Source organism: Poecilia latipinna, unplaced genomic scaffold, assembly GCF_001443285.1.
Source record: "Poecilia latipinna isolate Pla-1442-1.1 unplaced genomic scaffold, P_latipinna-1.0 Scaffold397, whole genome shotgun sequence".
NCBI classification, from domain to species: Eukaryota; Metazoa; Chordata; class Actinopteri; order Cyprinodontiformes; family Poeciliidae; genus Poecilia; species Poecilia latipinna.
The window spans coordinates 256,420-274,927 of NW_015113013.1; the positions used below are offsets into that span (position 1 = coordinate 256,420).

At 42.3% G+C, this 18,508-nt stretch overlaps 3 protein-coding genes across 13 annotated transcripts in view; all 3 read right to left on the reverse strand.

The window, feature by feature from the left end:
* The window catches only part of LOC106950375 (CLIP-associating protein 1-B-like), a 29,717-nt gene extending 23,609 nt beyond the window's left edge, over positions 1–6,108 (reverse strand). For all 11 annotated transcript variants that reach the window (XM_015037189.1, XM_015037179.1, XM_015037184.1 and 8 more), the window contains exons 1-8: positions 5,803–6,108; positions 5,121–5,422; positions 3,088–3,166; positions 2,303–2,406; positions 2,136–2,227; positions 1,982–2,057; positions 927–1,024; positions 582–652 (exon numbers count right to left, since the gene is read on the reverse strand). In XM_015037189.1, coding sequence (XP_014892675.1) covers positions 582–652; positions 927–1,024; positions 1,982–2,057; positions 2,136–2,227; positions 2,303–2,406; positions 3,088–3,166; positions 5,121–5,336 — 736 coding nt within the window. In that variant the 5' untranslated portion in view covers positions 5,337–5,422; positions 5,803–6,108. The remainder of the gene's footprint in view (positions 1–581; positions 653–926; positions 1,025–1,981; positions 2,058–2,135; positions 2,228–2,302; positions 2,407–3,087; positions 3,167–5,120; positions 5,423–5,802) is intronic.
* A 968-nt stretch (positions 6,109–7,076) lies between these two features.
* clcn4 (chloride channel, voltage-sensitive 4) lies at positions 7,077–13,094 on the reverse strand. The gene is made up of 12 exons (XM_015037190.1): positions 12,916–13,094; positions 12,698–12,852; positions 12,527–12,626; positions 11,376–11,563; positions 11,183–11,305; positions 10,906–11,112; positions 9,873–9,953; positions 9,240–9,785; positions 8,976–9,162; positions 8,508–8,906; positions 8,221–8,437; positions 7,077–7,773 (listed from the first exon to the last, which is right to left on the reverse strand). Exons 1-12 carry the CDS (start codon positions 12,929–12,931, stop codon positions 7,683–7,685), a joined length of 2,310 nt encoding a protein of 769 aa, XP_014892676.1. The 5' UTR covers positions 12,932–13,094; the 3' UTR covers positions 7,077–7,682.
* Positions 13,095–14,686: 1,592 nt separating this feature from the next.
* The window catches only part of LOC106950362 (NACHT, LRR and PYD domains-containing protein 3-like), a 69,990-nt gene continuing 66,168 nt past the window's right edge, over positions 14,687–18,508 (reverse strand). Inside the window, exons 11-13 of the mRNA XM_015037160.1 lie at positions 16,089–16,262; positions 15,406–15,558; positions 14,687–14,895 (exon numbers count right to left, since the gene is read on the reverse strand). Of these exons, the coding sequence (XP_014892646.1) occupies positions 14,889–14,895; positions 15,406–15,558; positions 16,089–16,262 (334 nt within the window). The 3' untranslated portion in view covers positions 14,687–14,888. The remainder of the gene's footprint in view (positions 14,896–15,405; positions 15,559–16,088; positions 16,263–18,508) is intronic.

Consider the following 18,508-nt stretch of genomic DNA (forward strand, 5'->3'; position numbering starts at 1 on the left):
TGCTGTGCTGTGGGTTTGACCCAGTTTGAACTTCCTGTTTGCAGACGTGTGTGTCCCACAGACATCCGGACAAGTTTATCTCCTGAACTTGGACTGTTCCCATTGAGCTGGAGGAGGAAGGACGACGCTCTCCAGGATTCAGACCAGGAAGACGTACTGTGTCTTTATATCTCTCTATATTAAATCACACTGTATTATATTACACAGAATCATAACGTATCATACTGTATCTTACTGTATGGAATCACATCTTATTTTATTTTGTATCATATGTTCTCTATGTATTAGAGCATCTTATTTTTACTGCATCATATTATATTATGTATCGATCACATTGTATCATATTGTATTACATTGCAACTCATTATATTACATAAATTTATCAGATTTTTATTGTATCATATTGAATCAAATTGTATCATATTAGATCATTTATTTATCACATTGTATCATATTTCCTATTATATTTCAGAGCAGAGCATCAAACCTGGGACAGTTTGACTCTGTGGTTTCAGATTGGGTCCCACCAAGCAGCCGACCCAGAACCCAGAACCTCCAGTGGGCTGACCAGCAGTTCTTACCTGACAGAGGAGACAGCACCATGTTCCCCGACCTCTGGACCTCATCGAACTTACTGAAGATCATGTTGAGCCTGCAAGAGGCACAAACAGACGAAAATCAGGCCTGCAGGCTGACATCAGAGTCCTGGGACAGAATCTAAATGGGTCAAAGTCCTGGAGCAGGAACTCTGAGACGGACGAGATGGCAAACAATCAGAGACACGGGGTCAGGGGTCGGACAGGAAGAGGAAGACTGATTGTGATCTGAGCTGTGCAGGGGAGTCCGAGACAGAAACACGGGACAATCGGTTCGTTATCAGAGGACGAAGCACAACAATCTGACAGACAGTCAGTTCCTGAATGCACCGTGACTGAGGCAGCCCTTTCTTCCCCAGGTCGATTCTCACTCGCTCTCCAACATGGCGGTAGATCTCCACAAGGCAGGACATGGCTGCATCACGGACCTTCACACCAACATGGAGACACACAGCAGGAATTTAACTCCATACAGGAGAAATTTATTCTGAAACTGAAGGGAATAAAAATGTGTTTTCTGTGTTTACAGTTCAAAGTGTATCTCAGAGGCCTCTGAATTATAAATTCAGGGTTTTGTTGCTGCAGGCTGAGAGATTCTGGCTCCAGGAAGTGAAACGGGTGGGCTCGGCTTCCTGTCCTGAACAGGAAGTCAGACTCTGGTGATGACAGATATCTGCAGCCAATCAGGATGCAGAAACTCAGAGACTGACCTGACGGTCCAAGAGGACACTGGAGAGCCTGACCCCAGCAGGAAAACAAATCTGATGTTTCCTTGCTGCAGTGTTTGTGTTTCACCAGCAGAGGGCGCTCCACCACAAATAAACCCTGATTTACTATTTAACTCTAAGAAAACTGGGAGAAAATTTATGCAACAAATAATTATATATATTGTGTTTGATAAAAATGCATAACAATAATAACTGAAAGAAAAGTTTTCATTTTGATTTTTAAAGTAAATAAAATACAGTTAACAAAACTCTGAGGAAAATAAAATATGCAAATATATATATATATATATATATATATATATATTTTTTTATTGAATAGTAAAAACAATATTTTCCAAAAAAATTAAAATATTTTTAAAATGTCAAGCAATTTTTTAGTAAATAATAGTTAAATAATAAATTAATAGTTAAATAATAATAATATAATATAAAAATAATAATATAAAATAATAATATAATAATAATAATAATATAAAAAAGAAAATTATAATAGGAATACACAGATAAAACGAGTAAATTATGGGTGATATCTTAAATGAACCCAGCTCTACACATGCAGTTTGAATTAGCATCTTTAGCTCGTCTGGAGTTAAACTGGAGCTCCAGACCAAATGAAACCAGTTCAGCACTGGAGGAACTGGAACCACCGGGTCGTACCTGACTGGTCGGGTCTCCCAGCAGGTTGCAGATGTGAGGAACGATTTTATTCAGCGTCAAACTCTGAGAGCCAAACCTGGAAGACACAGAGCAGGGCTCTAACACACAGACCGCTTTACTGTCAGAGGTCAGAGGTCAGGGGTTGCCCACTCACACGTTGAGGGTGGAGATGAGGCAGAGGCAGAGCCCCTCTCTGGTCCGGGTGTTCTTGTGCTTGAATCCTCCCATCATGCGCTCCCAGACGTACTGCAGACACACAGCAGGGGGTCAGAGCCTCACCTGGACAGGAAGCGGCATCCAGCTTCCTGTCCAGTAAGCTACCTGAGGGTTGGCCGACTGGTCCATGACCTTCAGCAGCAGCGCCTGGTCCTGCTCCCGCACCTGGTCCTTAGAGTCGCCCAGCCGGTCCATCAGGCTGGGCAGGACTGGGACGTCACACACAGAGAGAGAGATTATATTATATCTTATGTATAAGAGACAACAAATAAATGTTATCTCCGATTATTTTTGTCAAAATTCCACATGAATCTAAGTTCCAGTTTTTTTAATGTGGCATTACTCACATTGAAAAAATTATTTATCACATTTTAATATCATTTATGTTGCAGATTTAATTAATTTTATTCATTACTTTTCTTTTTATTTACATATATTTTTTATAATAGTGTGTATTGAAATAATTTATTGTTTTCTTTATTAAATATATATTTTATAATATCTCATGTCATGTATTTAAATAATCTATTTTCTAATTTTTGTATAATTTGTATTGATTGTAATTAATGCTAAACATTGAATTAATTTATTCTGTTTTTATCTACTACATATGATATTTCATATTAGCTATTGATGTTATTTTATTCTGTATATTAAATTTTTCTTCATATTTCATGCTGTAGATTGATTTTCTCAAATTAATTGTCTTGATCTTATTTAATTTACTCTGTATCATTCACCATTTTTTACTCTAAATGTTATTTTACTAAAGGTTCAAACTGATTTTAGATTAACTTATATCTTGTCATATGTTGGATATTATTTTTTTACTTCTTATTTTCATATACTCTGTATTTACATATTCAGCCCTGTTATAATATTGTCCTCACCTGTTCCCACCTGAGTCCTGAACCTCTCCTGCAGCCGGTCCACCAGAGCCGACAGAACCTCCATGCCCAGCAGAACCACCTGAGAGGAAAACACACCGAAATGAAGCAGGAAACACCCACAACCCACCACAGCCAATCAGAACGCAGCTGAGCCGCTAAGAATTCTGGGTATTGAGCAGTAAACTGGAAGAAAGGGCTAAAAAGAAGTACAACTGGACCGAATAACCGGGTTTAAATCAGCGGATTCAGCAGAGGAAGGAGAGGCGAGGCGGCCTGTGGCTGAAACGGGAGATCTGGGTGGGAACCGTGACTGAGGAGGAAGTTCGCTCCGCACTAGAACCGCCACCGGATCCGCCCCGCCAGCTTTCCTTGTCTTGGGGTGGACCGGGAGGCTCAATGAACGACTAGTGAGAGTCTCCCTGCTGACACCGTATCAACACATCCGCATCACCTGAGCGCATGCGCTCAGGGAAAGGTGCAATTTTTGGAGCAACGGCTCAAAATTCACGAGGTTTTACCGACAATAACATAAATACCCCCTGTGGTTAACAGCGGTATTACACGAAATTTCTGTACTGCATAAAAAAATCAACATTTCTGCCAAAATATATTAATTTCTGGAATAAAAACAGTAGGAAAACCCTGCAAATTTGTTTAGAAACTGATGTTTGCTCTACAAAGAGCAGATACAATGGACTGTTGATCAAATTTCTTCACAAAATACCCAGAAGTCTAAATAAAAGTTTTTATTCAACAGAAGCTGGAGAGGAAGAGAGAGGAAGACGAGCAGCAAATGGCCGGAAATCGAACCGTCAACCTGCTCTACCTCTGAGCCATGTGGCGCCACACAGACTAAGAGATGTTAAGATTAGTTTCACATATTTCTAAGAAAAAAAAGTAAGTTGTAAATCTGCTGTGGTAAGAATTACTGTCTGAATTAATAAACCCAGAGTTTTATTTTTAATCATAAATTTACAACTTTTGTTACATCAGGGTATTTTTCTAGAAAAGATGCAAAATTAATTGAGAATTTCTGAATATTTTAGGAGTAAATTTAATCCTCAGTGACCAATAATTTTTGTTTCTTTCATCTAGAGCAGGGGTGTCCAAAGTGTGGTCCGGGGGCCATTTTAGGCCCTTGGGCTGAGTTTGAGCGGTCCTAAAAGCAGTCCAAAACTGATACTGATGTAAATGGAGACTTTTTAATTGTAATCAGTAAAAAATTTCTTACGATAGAAAATATTAACAACACAAAGTATTTGTCTTTTTATAACCAAAGTTTAATAATAAGTACAAATGTTTATCCAGAGACTTTTACTGAATAGTTGGCCTAATTTTAACTTATTAAACTTGGATAAATATTAGCAAATGTTTTGAAACAAAATGACCCAAATCCTTCTCTTATAACTGAGGATAAATTTGTTCAATTGAGCATAAAAGAATTGGAAAACTAAATGTTTTATTTTAAGTTTTAGATATATAACTTAAAATGATTAAATAAACCACAGGTGTCAGTAGGTGGCGCTCCAGGGCCGATGGATGTGGAGGTTCTGAGAGGTTCCTCCTGTCAGGCTCTGACTCAGAGGGAAGGAAACTAGAAACTGGGTCGGGATAAATTAAGCTCCGAGCCGCTGGGGAGCCACTGGGTTCTACCGGCCCGTCAGGCCCGGTTCTGACCCAGCTGCTCATCCACAGTTAGATCTGGGCTCAGATCTGGACTCTGGTTCACTGAACTGGTTCTGCAGGAGGTTCTGGAGCTGCTTTACATTAATCATCCAATCAGCTGTAATTTGACCTGAACCTCCTTCAGATTCTGATTCATTTAATTCAATAATCTATTAAACCCTCAGCTTTGACGAGCTCTGCTAGTCCGGCTCCTTTGTTTTTGCTGCAGTCCTCCTAGAACCAGAACCAATCAGAGTAAAGTGGGTGAAAACAAATGCCTGCCACACGTTTCAGTGTTTAACTAGACGATGGAGCGTGTCCTCCCTGCTGACCCGGTTCGACCCGGTGAAGCCCAGTCAGAAACTCACCTTGTAGTTGCTGGAGTTGACCCAGGAGCTGGCCAGGGCATCCACCATCCTGTCCAGCAGGTTCTGGTCCTGGTCCAGCCCGGGACAGCGGTCCGGGTGGAGTACCAGCTCGGTGATCTCCGGCCCCACCTGCAGCCGCCGGCCAAGGTCTTTCTGCAGAACCAGGTCCAGCAGGTCCTCCATGCTGCTCATCTTCTCCTCCTCGTCCTCCTCCATGGCTGGGCTGTCTCCTCTGGTTCTGGTTCTGGTTAACACAGTGAGATGTCCTGCAGAGGAAGGATGCTCTTCATTCTCCCTGCAGCCTGAAACAGAAACATTTCCCAGGTAACCTGCCAGGTAAACACATTTTACCCTGAATAAAGACTTGCAGGCTCTTGCTAACAATCTTTATCTGGTTTAACACTAACTAAGCTGGTTATCAGGTTAACCAGCAGCTGCACAGGTTTTTACCCTAAATCTGGACTCACAGGCAGGAGCTAACATATATGCAGCGGTCTGTGGTTTTACACTAACTAACCGCTGGTTAGCAGCTCAACCAGCAGGTTAACCACAGAGCAGCTAGCTGCGGCTGCTAACTGAGCGGCTAACAGCTTCAGTATGAAACACCACTGTTAGCACCCAGAGCTAACCGGGATACCGAACCTCGCCTGGGGTCTACAGCGGTTCTGTTAGCGGTACCTACCTCTCTGAGTGGGTTAGTTATTTCGTTATTGACCCCGTAACCGGTTCCCGAGTCTCTCACCGGATGGACCGACCCGTTCCCTGGAAAAAAAAAGCAGCCAGGAAAAACGATGCTGCCTCTGGCCACAATCTACCGTTACTTCACTTTATGACCAGCAGTTCCTGTAAAAGTCCAAATACTGACACATCTCTCCGTTTCACTCCAGACGAATCTGAACGTAATCATTACCGTCCGCTTAGGGTAAATACCCGGATGACAACGGGATAATTTATAAAACTTTAAACATTTTAGCCTGCAGAGTGAATGGAACCGCAGAACGACGACTCCTGGTGGTTCAACTGATACACTGCACTCTAAATGAAGCGGTTAAACTTACCCAGTACGATCATAAACTAAGGCTCATAAAAAGTATTAAAATTCATAAATCTCACATGTAGTTTAATGTTATAGTATATTTTCACTGCTGGTTCTGATCCATGTGTGGAAAAGCCGACTCTAAAGGAGAAATTCTGATCCAACATCTGTTAAAGCAGGAACCAAACCCAGACAAACTATTTTTATGCCTTTGTTGTCGCTTCTCTTCTTGTCATAATTTATCACAAGTAATAAGTTTGAGTTTTAAAGTTATATTGAGAATAAAAGTCAGAATTACAAGAATAAAAGTCCTAGCATGAGTTTTATTCTTGTATTTCTGACTTTATAACTCATAATTATGACTTCTTGTGAGACTTTTATTTTACTTCTGAGATCCATTAAAGTCCAAACATTCTCTTCCAGATAAAAAAAAGTATCCAAACCTCCAAAACAGATGTAAAAATGGGATGTAAACATTTTTTTCTATTTTCCACAGTATCAATTATGCTTACTAGATTTTAAGCCTTTAAAATCATTAACAAATACATATTATTATAATAAGACCCTCAAATGGGTCGATAATTGCTTGCAACATAGTTTTTAACATATTTTATTACCAGATTGAAAACTGACAGTACTATCGAAAGAATAGTACTATATTCCTAACGTTTTCTGGAAAAATGATATAAAACCATGTTTCCAATTTAAGTTTGTAGTTTTGTAAAAAATACTTCAGCCTCTCATGTATTTTGAATATTGATCATGGATTTTAACCCCTTACAGGTCAGGTTGTTCACAGAGTTTCACTGTTTTTTACAGAAAAAACCCCCAGAAAATTTGAGAGGGATGAAGATTAAAATCAAATGGTAGAAAATGTTCTGATGTTCTGATACCTCAATAAAACCACAGCACTCAGTCACTTCAGTCTCTTCAGACATTTATTCTTCCAACTTTGATAAAACAAAAGTGCAACAGAAGAAATAGTTTCTGATAAAAGAACCAGACCTAAAGGTTAGCATCATTTCATAAGTTCCCCACGCCGTTTCTGTGAAGCATCAGCAGCTTTACAATAATAATAAAAAAAACAAGACAGAGAAGAACCAAAACAAACACTGAGGATGAGGATTTTACCTTCATACAGAAATAATACTTCAGAATGGAGGTGGGGCTCCAGAAGGACGGTGGAGTGTAACTGGAGCAGATGCTAACAGGGGCTAACGGTAGCGTCTCTGGTTGTAGCGGTGGAGTCTGGAGTGACTTCAGGATCAACAGAGGTCTAAACTACACCACAAATCCTTCAGAGGGAGAAAAACACATGGCAACGCACAAACACATATGGCAACACCAAAAAGTGCAATAAAATCAGCTCAGAGTTAGTGTATGGAAACCCATTTCAGCCATAATCATCCCACATGTTAAATAAACCTTCCCCGTTTCATTCTGCTGTATTAAAAGTGCCAGAACTGGTTTCTAAACTCCAGTGAAACAGATGATTGGTTAGAGCTCAGGTGAGTGCAAGTGATCAGTCAGTTAAACATGATGGACTCTGGATCCTGGTTCATCATCTGGGCCATGTGGCGAAGGACGTCCTTCTTGGTGATGATGCCCAGCAGACGCCTGCAGGGACAGGGGAAAGTTAGCTAACGGCTCTCATTTACAATTATTAGCTCTGGACATTTAATATGAAACATTTTGGGGACCTTTAAATGAGCAGTTATGTGCCAACTTTCTTCTTTTAAAGATTTTAAACACAGAAACTGTAATACTCTAATTTGTTTTACCTGTTTGTGGATTTGAGAAAGAATAAACTTTTATTGAGCCAAAAAAAAACAAATACTGATCAGTTAATTCTGATTCAGGGGGATTAAAGCATTTATTTCCACTGAAGCCATGAAAAACAGAAGAAATTTTCTTTTAAATATTTAGTCTTTTTCTGCCTTTAAACAATCAAAATTTTTTGATTTTTAATTGCTGCTTAATCAAATTACTCTAGGCTGACCTCTGCTGGCCACAGCAGGACACTAAATAACAGCTTTGGTCTCAGAGGCGTTGTGGCAGACTGACCCGCTCCTGGTGACCAGGCACTGCCGTAGGCCTAGTTTGCGGAAGATGTCCACCACCGTCTCCATGGGCGTGTGGTCGGTGACGGTGAAGGGGCTGAGGTTCAGGATGCGACGCAGCTTCAGCGGCTGAGGGTTGCTGGCCGGCAGCTGCGGCGCGTCCTCTGTGAAGTAGACCACGGAGCTGCTCACCACGCCGTCCTGCTTCTGACGGGCGTTTTCTGAGGACAGAAACCATGACGTCAGCATCTAGAAAGAGAAGCTTTGTGCCAGTTGTTGTAACAGACTCACTGATGGCCAGGGTGAGGTCTCTGCGTTGGACAAAGCCAATCAGCCTCTCCGACTCCCTGGACACGACCACTGGGAAGCCGTTATAGTCGGTGTCCTTAATGAGCGTCTCCACGTCCTCCACCGTGGTGCTGTCCTGCGTGAGGACGGCCAGGGGAGGGTCGTTCCGGCGGGGACGCATCACGTCGGTGGCCAGGGTGCGGTGGGTGAACTCGTCTCTGACGTCCAGGTACGGGTAGCCGTTGAGCTGGATGTGAGACTCATAGATGCCCTCCTTCCCGAAGGCATCGGCCACCCATTTACTGGTGACGGCGGCGGCCATAAGGGGGACGATGTACTCCAACCCGCCGGTGAGTTCGAACATGATGACCACCAAGGAGACAGTCATTCTGGTTACCCCACCTGAACAGACCCAACAGACAGGTAAGAAAGGAACTGGACATGTGGCGTCTTCTGTCCTTGGTGACTCACCCAGACAGGCAGCAGCCCCCACCATGGCGTAGAGTCCCGGTGTGACGCAGTCAGCGCCAGGCCGGCACCAGTTCTTGAAGATAATCCAGTCGTGGTGATGGTACGCCATCTGCTCCACGGCGATCCCAACGATCCGACCAGCGATGGCTCCCACCGCCATGCTGGGAATGAAGAGTCCTGACGGGATCTGTGAAGAGCAACAGAAGCTCTTACTCTACTCCGACTGGGTAGGATAATGAACAAGTGTGAGGAGGAGGAGGATACCTTCATGCCGAAGGTGAAGATGGTGATGACAATCTTGAAGATGAGGGCGAGGGTCAGCTGCCACATGGCGTTGTAGACCCCAGGGCCCGCTGGACGGTCTGGAATGTCGTCCACAGGCCGGCTCATGTTGGGATTATTGTAGTAGTCGCAGAGTTGCGACGACTCCAGAGCGCCGCAGTCGTTGAAGAGCTCAGAGATGAGCTCGCTGGTGCTGCGGCGGGTGTACGGGTTGGGGTACGCCAGCAGGGCGGTGATTCCCGTCACGATAATCACCTCCAGGACCGGATACTTCCCCAGCTGGGTGGTCTTCCTGCGTCGGCACCAGGCGATGTTGGCCCGGATAAAGAGCGTTCCCCAGAGGCCTCCGAACACCCCCAACAGGATGAAGGGGACCAGCTCAGCCATATACCAGGGAGTGTGATACTCCACGTAGAACAGAACCAGGCGGCTGTTTCCAAACGGGTTGATGGAGCGCAGCGTGAAGGCGGCGACCAGAGCGGCGAAGAAGGAACGCCACAGAGTCTTCAGGGGAAAATAATAACTCACCTGCATGAGAGAGCAGACGGTTACCACAGGGAGATCTAAGAAGGAAGCAAAGATTAGTCTGATCTGGTAAAACAGTGAATGACTGACCTCCTCCAGGCTGAACAGAACTCCTCCTATTGGGGCTCCAAAGGCCACCGACACGCCAGCTGCTGCTGCCGCCGATAACACCTGACCACAGCAGGAGGCAACCATTATTTTACCCAAAGGTTCAACGAAGCATCTGGAACATTTGCTGAATAAAGCAGATCTAATGTGAGGTACCAAAAGATGCTACTTTTTATGAAATACTCCTCATTATTCAGTGAATATTTCTAAAAAGAGGTCAGTAGAACCTTCTTAACTCTACTGTTCCCCTTTCTGTGGTCCTCAACATTAATAATCTTCCTGTTTCTTCTTTTGTCTGTCATTGCTGAGAGTGGTGATACTTTTAGCTATTTTAGATTCTATGTATTTTATGTGAAGTAACTTTTACACTTCCCAAACAATAATCCCGGTTTATAAATATTAAACCATCTGAATTCATTTCTGCTAAGAGGTGCTGTAAATTTCACCTGAATAGGAAATGTTTCATCCTCTAAGTATTTCTGAAAGTTTATATTTATAATTTATGTATGTAGAACAAACGGTTTTGAATCAAAGCTATTGTTAGTATTTTAGCTAGTTTTAGCTTTTTAGCTGATTGTATCTTTTACATGGGGTGTTTTACTCTGTGTGGATTATGCAAAGAATTATGCTACCACTAGCCTAAAAGCTACCATTAGTTTTTGTTTTAGCTAGCTTTACCTTTTTCGCAAGAATGAACTTTTACATTGTTTTGCTATTATTATATTTTAGCTAACTTCAGCTTTTTAGCTTGTTTTAGCTTTTACAGCATAAAAAGCTAATACTTTTATCCTTGAAACTTTTTATTCGTCTTCAACTGTTTTTCTGAGTTTTGAAGGTTTATGGTTTGTTCTGCTGCTTCTGCCTACATCTTAACAACTAGTTTCATTTATCACCAGAAAGTTCAGGTTTTTATTCCACTCTGGTATCAAAAGTTGAATCAAATCAGACATTATGGATTATTTGTCGTCTTATTTGGACGCTGGCGGGTCGAGGAGATCAGAACCAGGCGGCTCACCTCTCGCCTCTTGCCTTCGTTCTTGCTGTACTTGGAGAAGAGGCTGCAGAAAAGGTTTCCACAGCAACAGGCCACATGGACCAGCGGGCCCTCCTTCCCCAGGCTGAGGCCCGACGACACGGCCAGAACCAGGGTGACGGTCTTTATCAGCAGGGTCCACTTCCCCAGGTAGCCCCGGATGATGAACCCGCTCAGGATGGTTTTGATCTGCAGCGGACCGGAACAGAACGTTACAGCACAGACCCGAACCACCTGCAGGCCTCAGGGCGTGCGGTACCTCTGGGATCCCCGACCCGCAGGCGTACGGGGCGAACACCCGGACCAGCGACACCGCCAGGAAGGAGAACAGCAGGGCCCACAAGATGTACAGGAAGTAGTTCAGCAGGTACGCCCCGGCGCCCTGAAGAAACACACACTGTCACGGACCGGACTGTGGGCCAGAACCTCCCTCCCACCTGGACCCATCTCACCTCGGCGTGGCCCGTCATTAGCTCGGCCCACTTCTGCCACTGCGGACACTTGTCCCGGTCGGCGAAGGTGGTCTGGTTGGAGGTCCAGCAGCACTGCTCATGGCTGTACCAGAACGCCGACAGGCACACGCCCTCCTTCAGGTCCGTCATCCAGTCCACCGCCAGGTCGATCACCCCGGCCAGCGTACCTGAGGGGACGGCCCGGTTAACCATGACAGAACCCGGCCAGAACTCCTGAGGGGGATGGCCCGGGTAGCCGGAACCAAGGCCAGCCCAAACTAAGCGGGCGCTTAGGGCCCCAGAGACACCAGGGGGCCCCCTCAGTGGAACTTTTGTTTTTAGTAATCATTTCTATGTGATTATATTAGCAAGAACACACAGCTTCATAAAAAAGTTGTGATTTTTTTTCACAAGAATATATATTTGATAATGTATGTAGAAATCATTCTTTATACGGACCAAAAGAAAAAATAAATTGCTCTTGGGCTCCCCCTGGTGGTTACGGTAGGTCACACTGAGTTTTAACTTTCAATGAGTTGATTCTCATGGTTGGCTTTGTATAATACTGGAGTTTTTTGGCTTCAAAACGGTGTGTTTGATGAAGTTTGATGAAAATAATTAAAACTTCTCAATGTTTGACATTGTCTAGCAAAATGTTTTCCATCAGGCTGCATTAATGTATCGATGAGCTGCTCTAAGCTGTAGCTACATGGTGTTTGCTGCTGATCATTTTGTGGCTAAAGCAAACATTATTTTTACATCAACTTCTAAGGGATGTGAAACTTCTGTTAAAATCATTTAAGGCTCAGAATCAACCCAGTTCCGGTACCAGTCCACATTCTCAGGTGATAAGGGATAATAATGTAACCATCACTATCAGAGATGTAATAAGTTTAGCAGGCGTGTGAATCATCTAATCATCTGACTGTTCATTGCAGAAATCCACATTATTAGTAGAATTAGAGGGGGCCAAAACCAGATTTCGCTTTGGGCCCCATGGAGGCTTGGACCGGCCCTGGGCGGAACCACAACAGAACCCGGCCACTGCTTCAATATGAGCTGGGACCAGAAACTTTGGACCAGGTTCCCTCTCTCTGACCAGAGTCAAAGAGAGAGAACCGGGTCACAGAGGAAACCGGGTCGGTCGGTACCAGAGAGCAGGCCGATGAGCAGCATCACCACCCATCCGGACCAGGCGTCCAGCAGACTCTTGATCAGCTCCCAGATGGACTCTTTGCTCTTACTGGTGATCTGCGGGACAAACACGCACACAGTGAGCGGGTCCACACTGCCCCCACGCACCGAACCCAGCCCTCAAGAACCTTTCGGTGCCGGTCCGTGTCTCTGGACTTCTCCCTCAGCCAGTCGATGGTGTGGAAGTCCTCGTAGGTTCCCACGTCCGGGAACGGTTCGTCCAGGAAGTCCATGAGCGTCCCGGCCCCGTTCATCTCCTCCGTGGGAGTGGGAAGGCTGACACCTGTCCACAGAGGACATCAGCAACCTGCACTCGGTACCGTGTTGCCATAACAACGGGCCTTACCTTCTGCAGCCGCCATGTTGTCCTCTCCTCTGCTGGACGTGTGGACTAATTCCGGTCCTCCCGTGGAGGACAGCCGAACATCACGCAGGAAATTTACACAAACAAACCCACGGACAGATCAGCAGCGACACAGACTGCCGCACAAGCACGTCAGATCTCACGATACCTAAGAAATCTCGCGTTACTTCACAAAAAAAGCTTGTTCAGCAGTGAAATAAACAGGAATACAGGAAGTAGCTTATTTTACAGAATTTTAACGTCACAAATTTAATATAAACATTTTAGTTTGTTGAAAAATATTACATGCGATTATTTTTGCTTTAATTTAAAATTATAAACAAAACTGGAAAATAAAATTGAGTTATGTCTGACATCTAGTGGTCACAATCTGCAACTATATCATCATTAATGGCCACAAATATTTAAATTAAGATGAATAAAAACACCAAAATTGATATTGTTTTAGTGTATTTGTAATGAAAAAGAAAATGTCATGATTTCTATATTTCGATTCAACTTGCATTAGAAGAAGCTACTCTTTAGAATTAACATGTTATTTTTATTTATTTATTTTTATCTGTAATGAAATAAAAGTAATAGTACTTTTATTTCTTTATTTTGAAAACCAATGCTGCGCTGCTCAGTCAGTGATGTTTGCTTTATTAAAGATGGCAGCCAGCCGATTTAAAGTTCACTGAGTACAACAGATGAACTGAAAAGTGAAGAAAAAGCCTGAAGGTTCAGTTTCACAGCTTCAGGGTTCAGGACACAAATCAGTTTATTCTGTAGGTTATTATAATTCCACACATTACACACAAACACACACATTCATATTTAGGAATACAGAAACGATTCTGTCCTCTGGTGGCGAACTATCGTAACTACAGATATTATTCATAAGATAATTTACTTTATTTGTTCTAATTTTCACTTTTATAAAGCCACAATAAAACCTAATATTAATGTTGCTAAGAGTCACTAGAAGTGAAAATAAAACTAAATTTACTTAGATGAAAAGCATCCCATAAATATTAACCAAGGAACATTTTGAGAATCAATGTCTGAAAAATATAAAAATTAAAAATATATTTGTGTTAAAATCAAATCAGTTGAAAAATAGAGCGTTTAGCAAGATGAAAATGGAGAAAAATTAAATGTGAAAAGTTAAAGTTTAAAATATTACTAGTGATGGGACTAAATTAGAATTTTAATCGGTTGCTGAGTCTGCAATTAATTTATCACAACTACTCATTGCTGAATTACACTGCGAATAAATTTCTCACACATTAAAAATATGCTGCTACTGTTAATGTTATTTAAATACTTTTGTCTGTTTGAAATGACTGCAGAAATAGGAAAATTATATGCAGGTGGAGAAACCTCAGCAGAGTTTAATTTGGTGCTGTTGAGTAAAAGTTTGTTTCAGAGAAGAAACAAAACCATTGAAATGCATTATTTTATACGAAAGCTAACAGAATAAATTAACTCGTTTCTATCGCTCTTAATATAAAAGTACTCACCGGATGTGAATGTAGTATGTAAACAATCTTTGTCAAGTAGCTGTAGTTACCATCATGGTCCACTAGAGGGCAATAACCGCCCTGCTCTGATATTGATAAAAGTTAAGTTTGGGGCTCTGCAGCTAAAACATCAACATCATTCTGACTGTTTCCAGGATAATTTAACATTTCATAAATATTCTCCTAATTTCAGACCGGAAGCTTAGCATCTTAGCGTCTAAACCTCCATGAAGCCTCTAAATGGAGCCCAGTTTGAATTTGATCTTTATTAATCCAAAGAGACAAACAATATCAGACACTAAATGACAGACATGAGAAAATAAACAGGAGGAAAATCTTGGAGGTCAGAGGTCATCGTCATGATCCAGTCAGAGTTTCTTTTGACTCAAACTGCTGCAGCTTCAACCTCTGAGGATCAGCAAGACACAGAGACCGTTCTCTACTTTACAGAGATCATCGCCTGCAGAGAGAAGAAGGATGGAGAGATCAGATGTGTTTCCAGCCTCTCCAGCAGCAGTCAGTGACGCAGCACATCCAGTAGATGGTTTCCAGGCCGCAGACAGACTGATCTCAGAGCTGTGACCAAGATGAACCTGATCAGTTGTTTCCGTTGAACTGAGAGAACAAGCAGATCTGAGATCAGATCTGCTGCTGCCACAGTTTGATGAATGAGGACCACTGTCTCTAGACATGTTGGACGGCTGGACGCTGGAGTCCAGCTGGACGTCCTGGAGACATGGACACAGCAACAACACTCATCTTCACACCAACACAAACACAGGAACACAGCAAGCTGCTGCTCCTCTGATTGGCTGATTGCTGTCTCTGTGTCCAATCAGGAAGCCTGAACCATTCTCCTCCCACTNAGAANCTGCAGCTTTACTGGGAACACTGGAGCTTTGCTTTGATGCTAACTGGGTTTAGTTCAATATGCTGATAGCAGCTGGACTCACTACAAACATTTACTTACCGTAAAGTCTTTACAAAACGCTTCAGCTGCTGAACATCTGAATCCTTCAGGTTGTTGTATCCCAGGTCCAGTTCTGTCAGATGGAGGCTGCTGGACTTCAGAGCTGAGGCCAGAAAATCACAGCTGATCTTTGACAAACTGCAGTCCATCAACCTGAATAAAGAATAAAAGATGAGCTGAAGCCAACAGGATGCAGGTGAACCAGTCCAACAGAACCAGTTAAATATTTTCATGAATATTAAAGCCAACAAGTTGCTGCTTCAATAAAGACCTGCTGACTTCAGAACCAGAACCTGGTACTGGGTCATGTTGTGTTGGAAGATTTTAGTCAGTAAAATCATTCCAGGTTCTGATCAAAGTGTTGAAGCATCAATCATTGATTATTGATTTGTTCCTGTCAGATTCCAGGAATTCACTTTTCTAGACTGGGTTGAATGACCTTTGACCTGCTTGACATGAGGGGGATTTCTACACACTGGGGGTCCGAATGCTGTCCTGTTCTGACCTCAGGTCAGCAGGTCCAACTCAGTTACACAGAGGGACTAAATTAAACTCTGGATCCAGGAACAAACTCAGAAAATATTTATTAGAACAGAAGATATGAACTTTGATTTTCTGGTCAGTTATATATAATTATTCACAGAAATATCAATAAATAATAATAATAATAATAATTAGAATACCTCAGCGTGTCTAATCTGCAGCCAGGAGTCTGTAGAAAACCACAGAGCTCCTTCACTCCAGAATCTCCCAGGTTGCTGTAGCTCAGTTCCAGTCCTGTTAGATGGGTCGGGTTGGACTTCAGAGCTGAGAGCAGAGAAGCCCAGTTGGTCTCTGACAAACTGCAGCCCCAAAATCTGAATTAGGAATAAAATATGTGAGCTGAAGCCAGCAGAATGCAGGTTAAAACTGAAATAAGAACAAATAAATAATGTAGAAAATTAATTTCCCTGAATGTAAAAGTCTCAGAAGCATGATGTCTAACATCTGATCCAATCAAACTGGTTTAAAGAGTCTTTGTTCCAGTGTGCCTCGGAACAAAGAACAGTAATTATAAGGGGTGGATCCCTTTATGTAAAGTGCGGGCTTCCCCCTTTGGGAAGTTTGAGCAAACATTTAGACATGTTTTTTTTTCTCCCAAAAATACTTACAAAAATATATACATGTAGTTTTGTCAAATATTGACAATACCAAACAGATTTGAAGAGGTAATGCATTCATCAGCCCAACATCATTTCTGTATCAACTTCTTGCTCCCAGAAACTGGTCCACCTTCGAAGCAATTAAGCGTTAGGTGAAGTGGCAAAGAGTGGAAGAGCAAGACCAGATCTGAGGTCAAGCAAAACGGCCGAGTATATGAGAGCACAAAATCACACTGGAAACTTGACCTATTCCTTGATGTATGAGTCATCCAAGACATAGGATTTTCAAAAACACAAAAAACAAACAAACAAAAAGAACAAAACAAAGGACAGCACCCTTAGCAAACTCAAAATGTGGCACTCATTGTCTCACAGTGTACATTTAAGAAGGTAACCATATGAGCTGCCTGACAAGTCACCTGGGTGCAAGAGCAAAACCAGCACTCCCAGAGAGGAATCAACACTCTGTTCAGCCATCAGTATAATGTGGGATAGAAATAGAGGACCATCACTGAGAGGCAAGAACAAATGTCCTGTTTGTCAGTCTCCTGTCTCTCCGACAGGCACAGACTGAGAGCGTGTCTTAAGACTAGCCATGAACGTACCAGTAACCTCGTGCTCATCACAACTGTTCACCAGCGCATAAAGCTTTCTGACAGCAGAAAGCCTGTCAGAAAGCTTTCCGTCATTACCTAAAATCACCAAAACACTCTTAATAGGCAACCTCCCCCCAGAATAGTTCACACTCCAGACATAGTCTGTGACGGGGAACATGTATAATATTTAAACTGATATTGCACACAGGAACACAACTGCCCAACTCAGAATCCTTGGATAGAGGTAGCACTTCAGCCCAAATATAAGGGTCACATCCACCTGCATCTCGAAATAATTTTACAGGCACATTCTTGCGACTATCTGCCAGGGACACGTAACCCTCTCTTAAAAACAGCAGATAGGATTCCAGAGGTCCCGCAAAAACATTATTTTTCTGCGGACTGAAACAGGTGGGCACAGGCGCAGGCAAACAAGAGTAAAATTAACATATTATTGTTTATATTTTGTGAATATAATATTACTGTAATGTGTTCATGTACAGCCAAATGCCATCTAGTCTTATAAGGCCCTGGTGCAGATTATTCTGACCCTGGCAACATGTAGATACTGAAATCCAATTGGACAATTAATCCATACAGACATGTACAGGAATCCAAGAGAGATATAAGAAAAGAGCATAGACTTTTGGAAGTAATTTAATAACATTAATTGAAAAAGAATTACAGTTTAGGTTGTAGATATAAGTTAGGGATTCTGATAGTGCTAAGGCCTCGCAGGCCCTAACCACTTGATGTAATGTTGGGGTTCAACCCTGGCTATGATGGTCAACAAAGACTTTGAAAATCTTAGAAAAAGAAATTTTATTTATTCCCTAAAATGGTTTTAGATTATCTGACACAAGAATGTGACAGTAGAAATAAATTGTCTATGGTGCAGAGTTTTTGGACATCAGGAATACATGATGATTGGTCGACACAACTGATCTGCTCAACACAGATCATCTGCATGAGTAGGTGGGCTCTCTGAATGAAATTAAGTTTTTATTTCAGATTTAGAAGTTATTGTGTTGTCATTGTTGGTTTTCATTGGATTCTAATTTAAAATAAAATTTCAATAAAAAGTACAGAAAATAGTTTATTTAAAAATCATTTAGTAATAATTAGTAATTAAGTTCTGTCACAGCGATATTTTTTCAAATATTTTATGTTGTTCTAATGAACCAGAAGTGGTTTGAGTGCCACCAGTTGAACAGCCTGCTCTAGAAGGTCCCAGTCTGGGTCAGTTGGACCCAATGTTGAAGACGACTGCTGGCTGGACAGACGTCCAAAAGACAGTCATAGGCACACTCCAGAAGATCATGTGTGTTCAGTGTTTGCTGGTTGAAACGTTCAGATTCTCTCCTT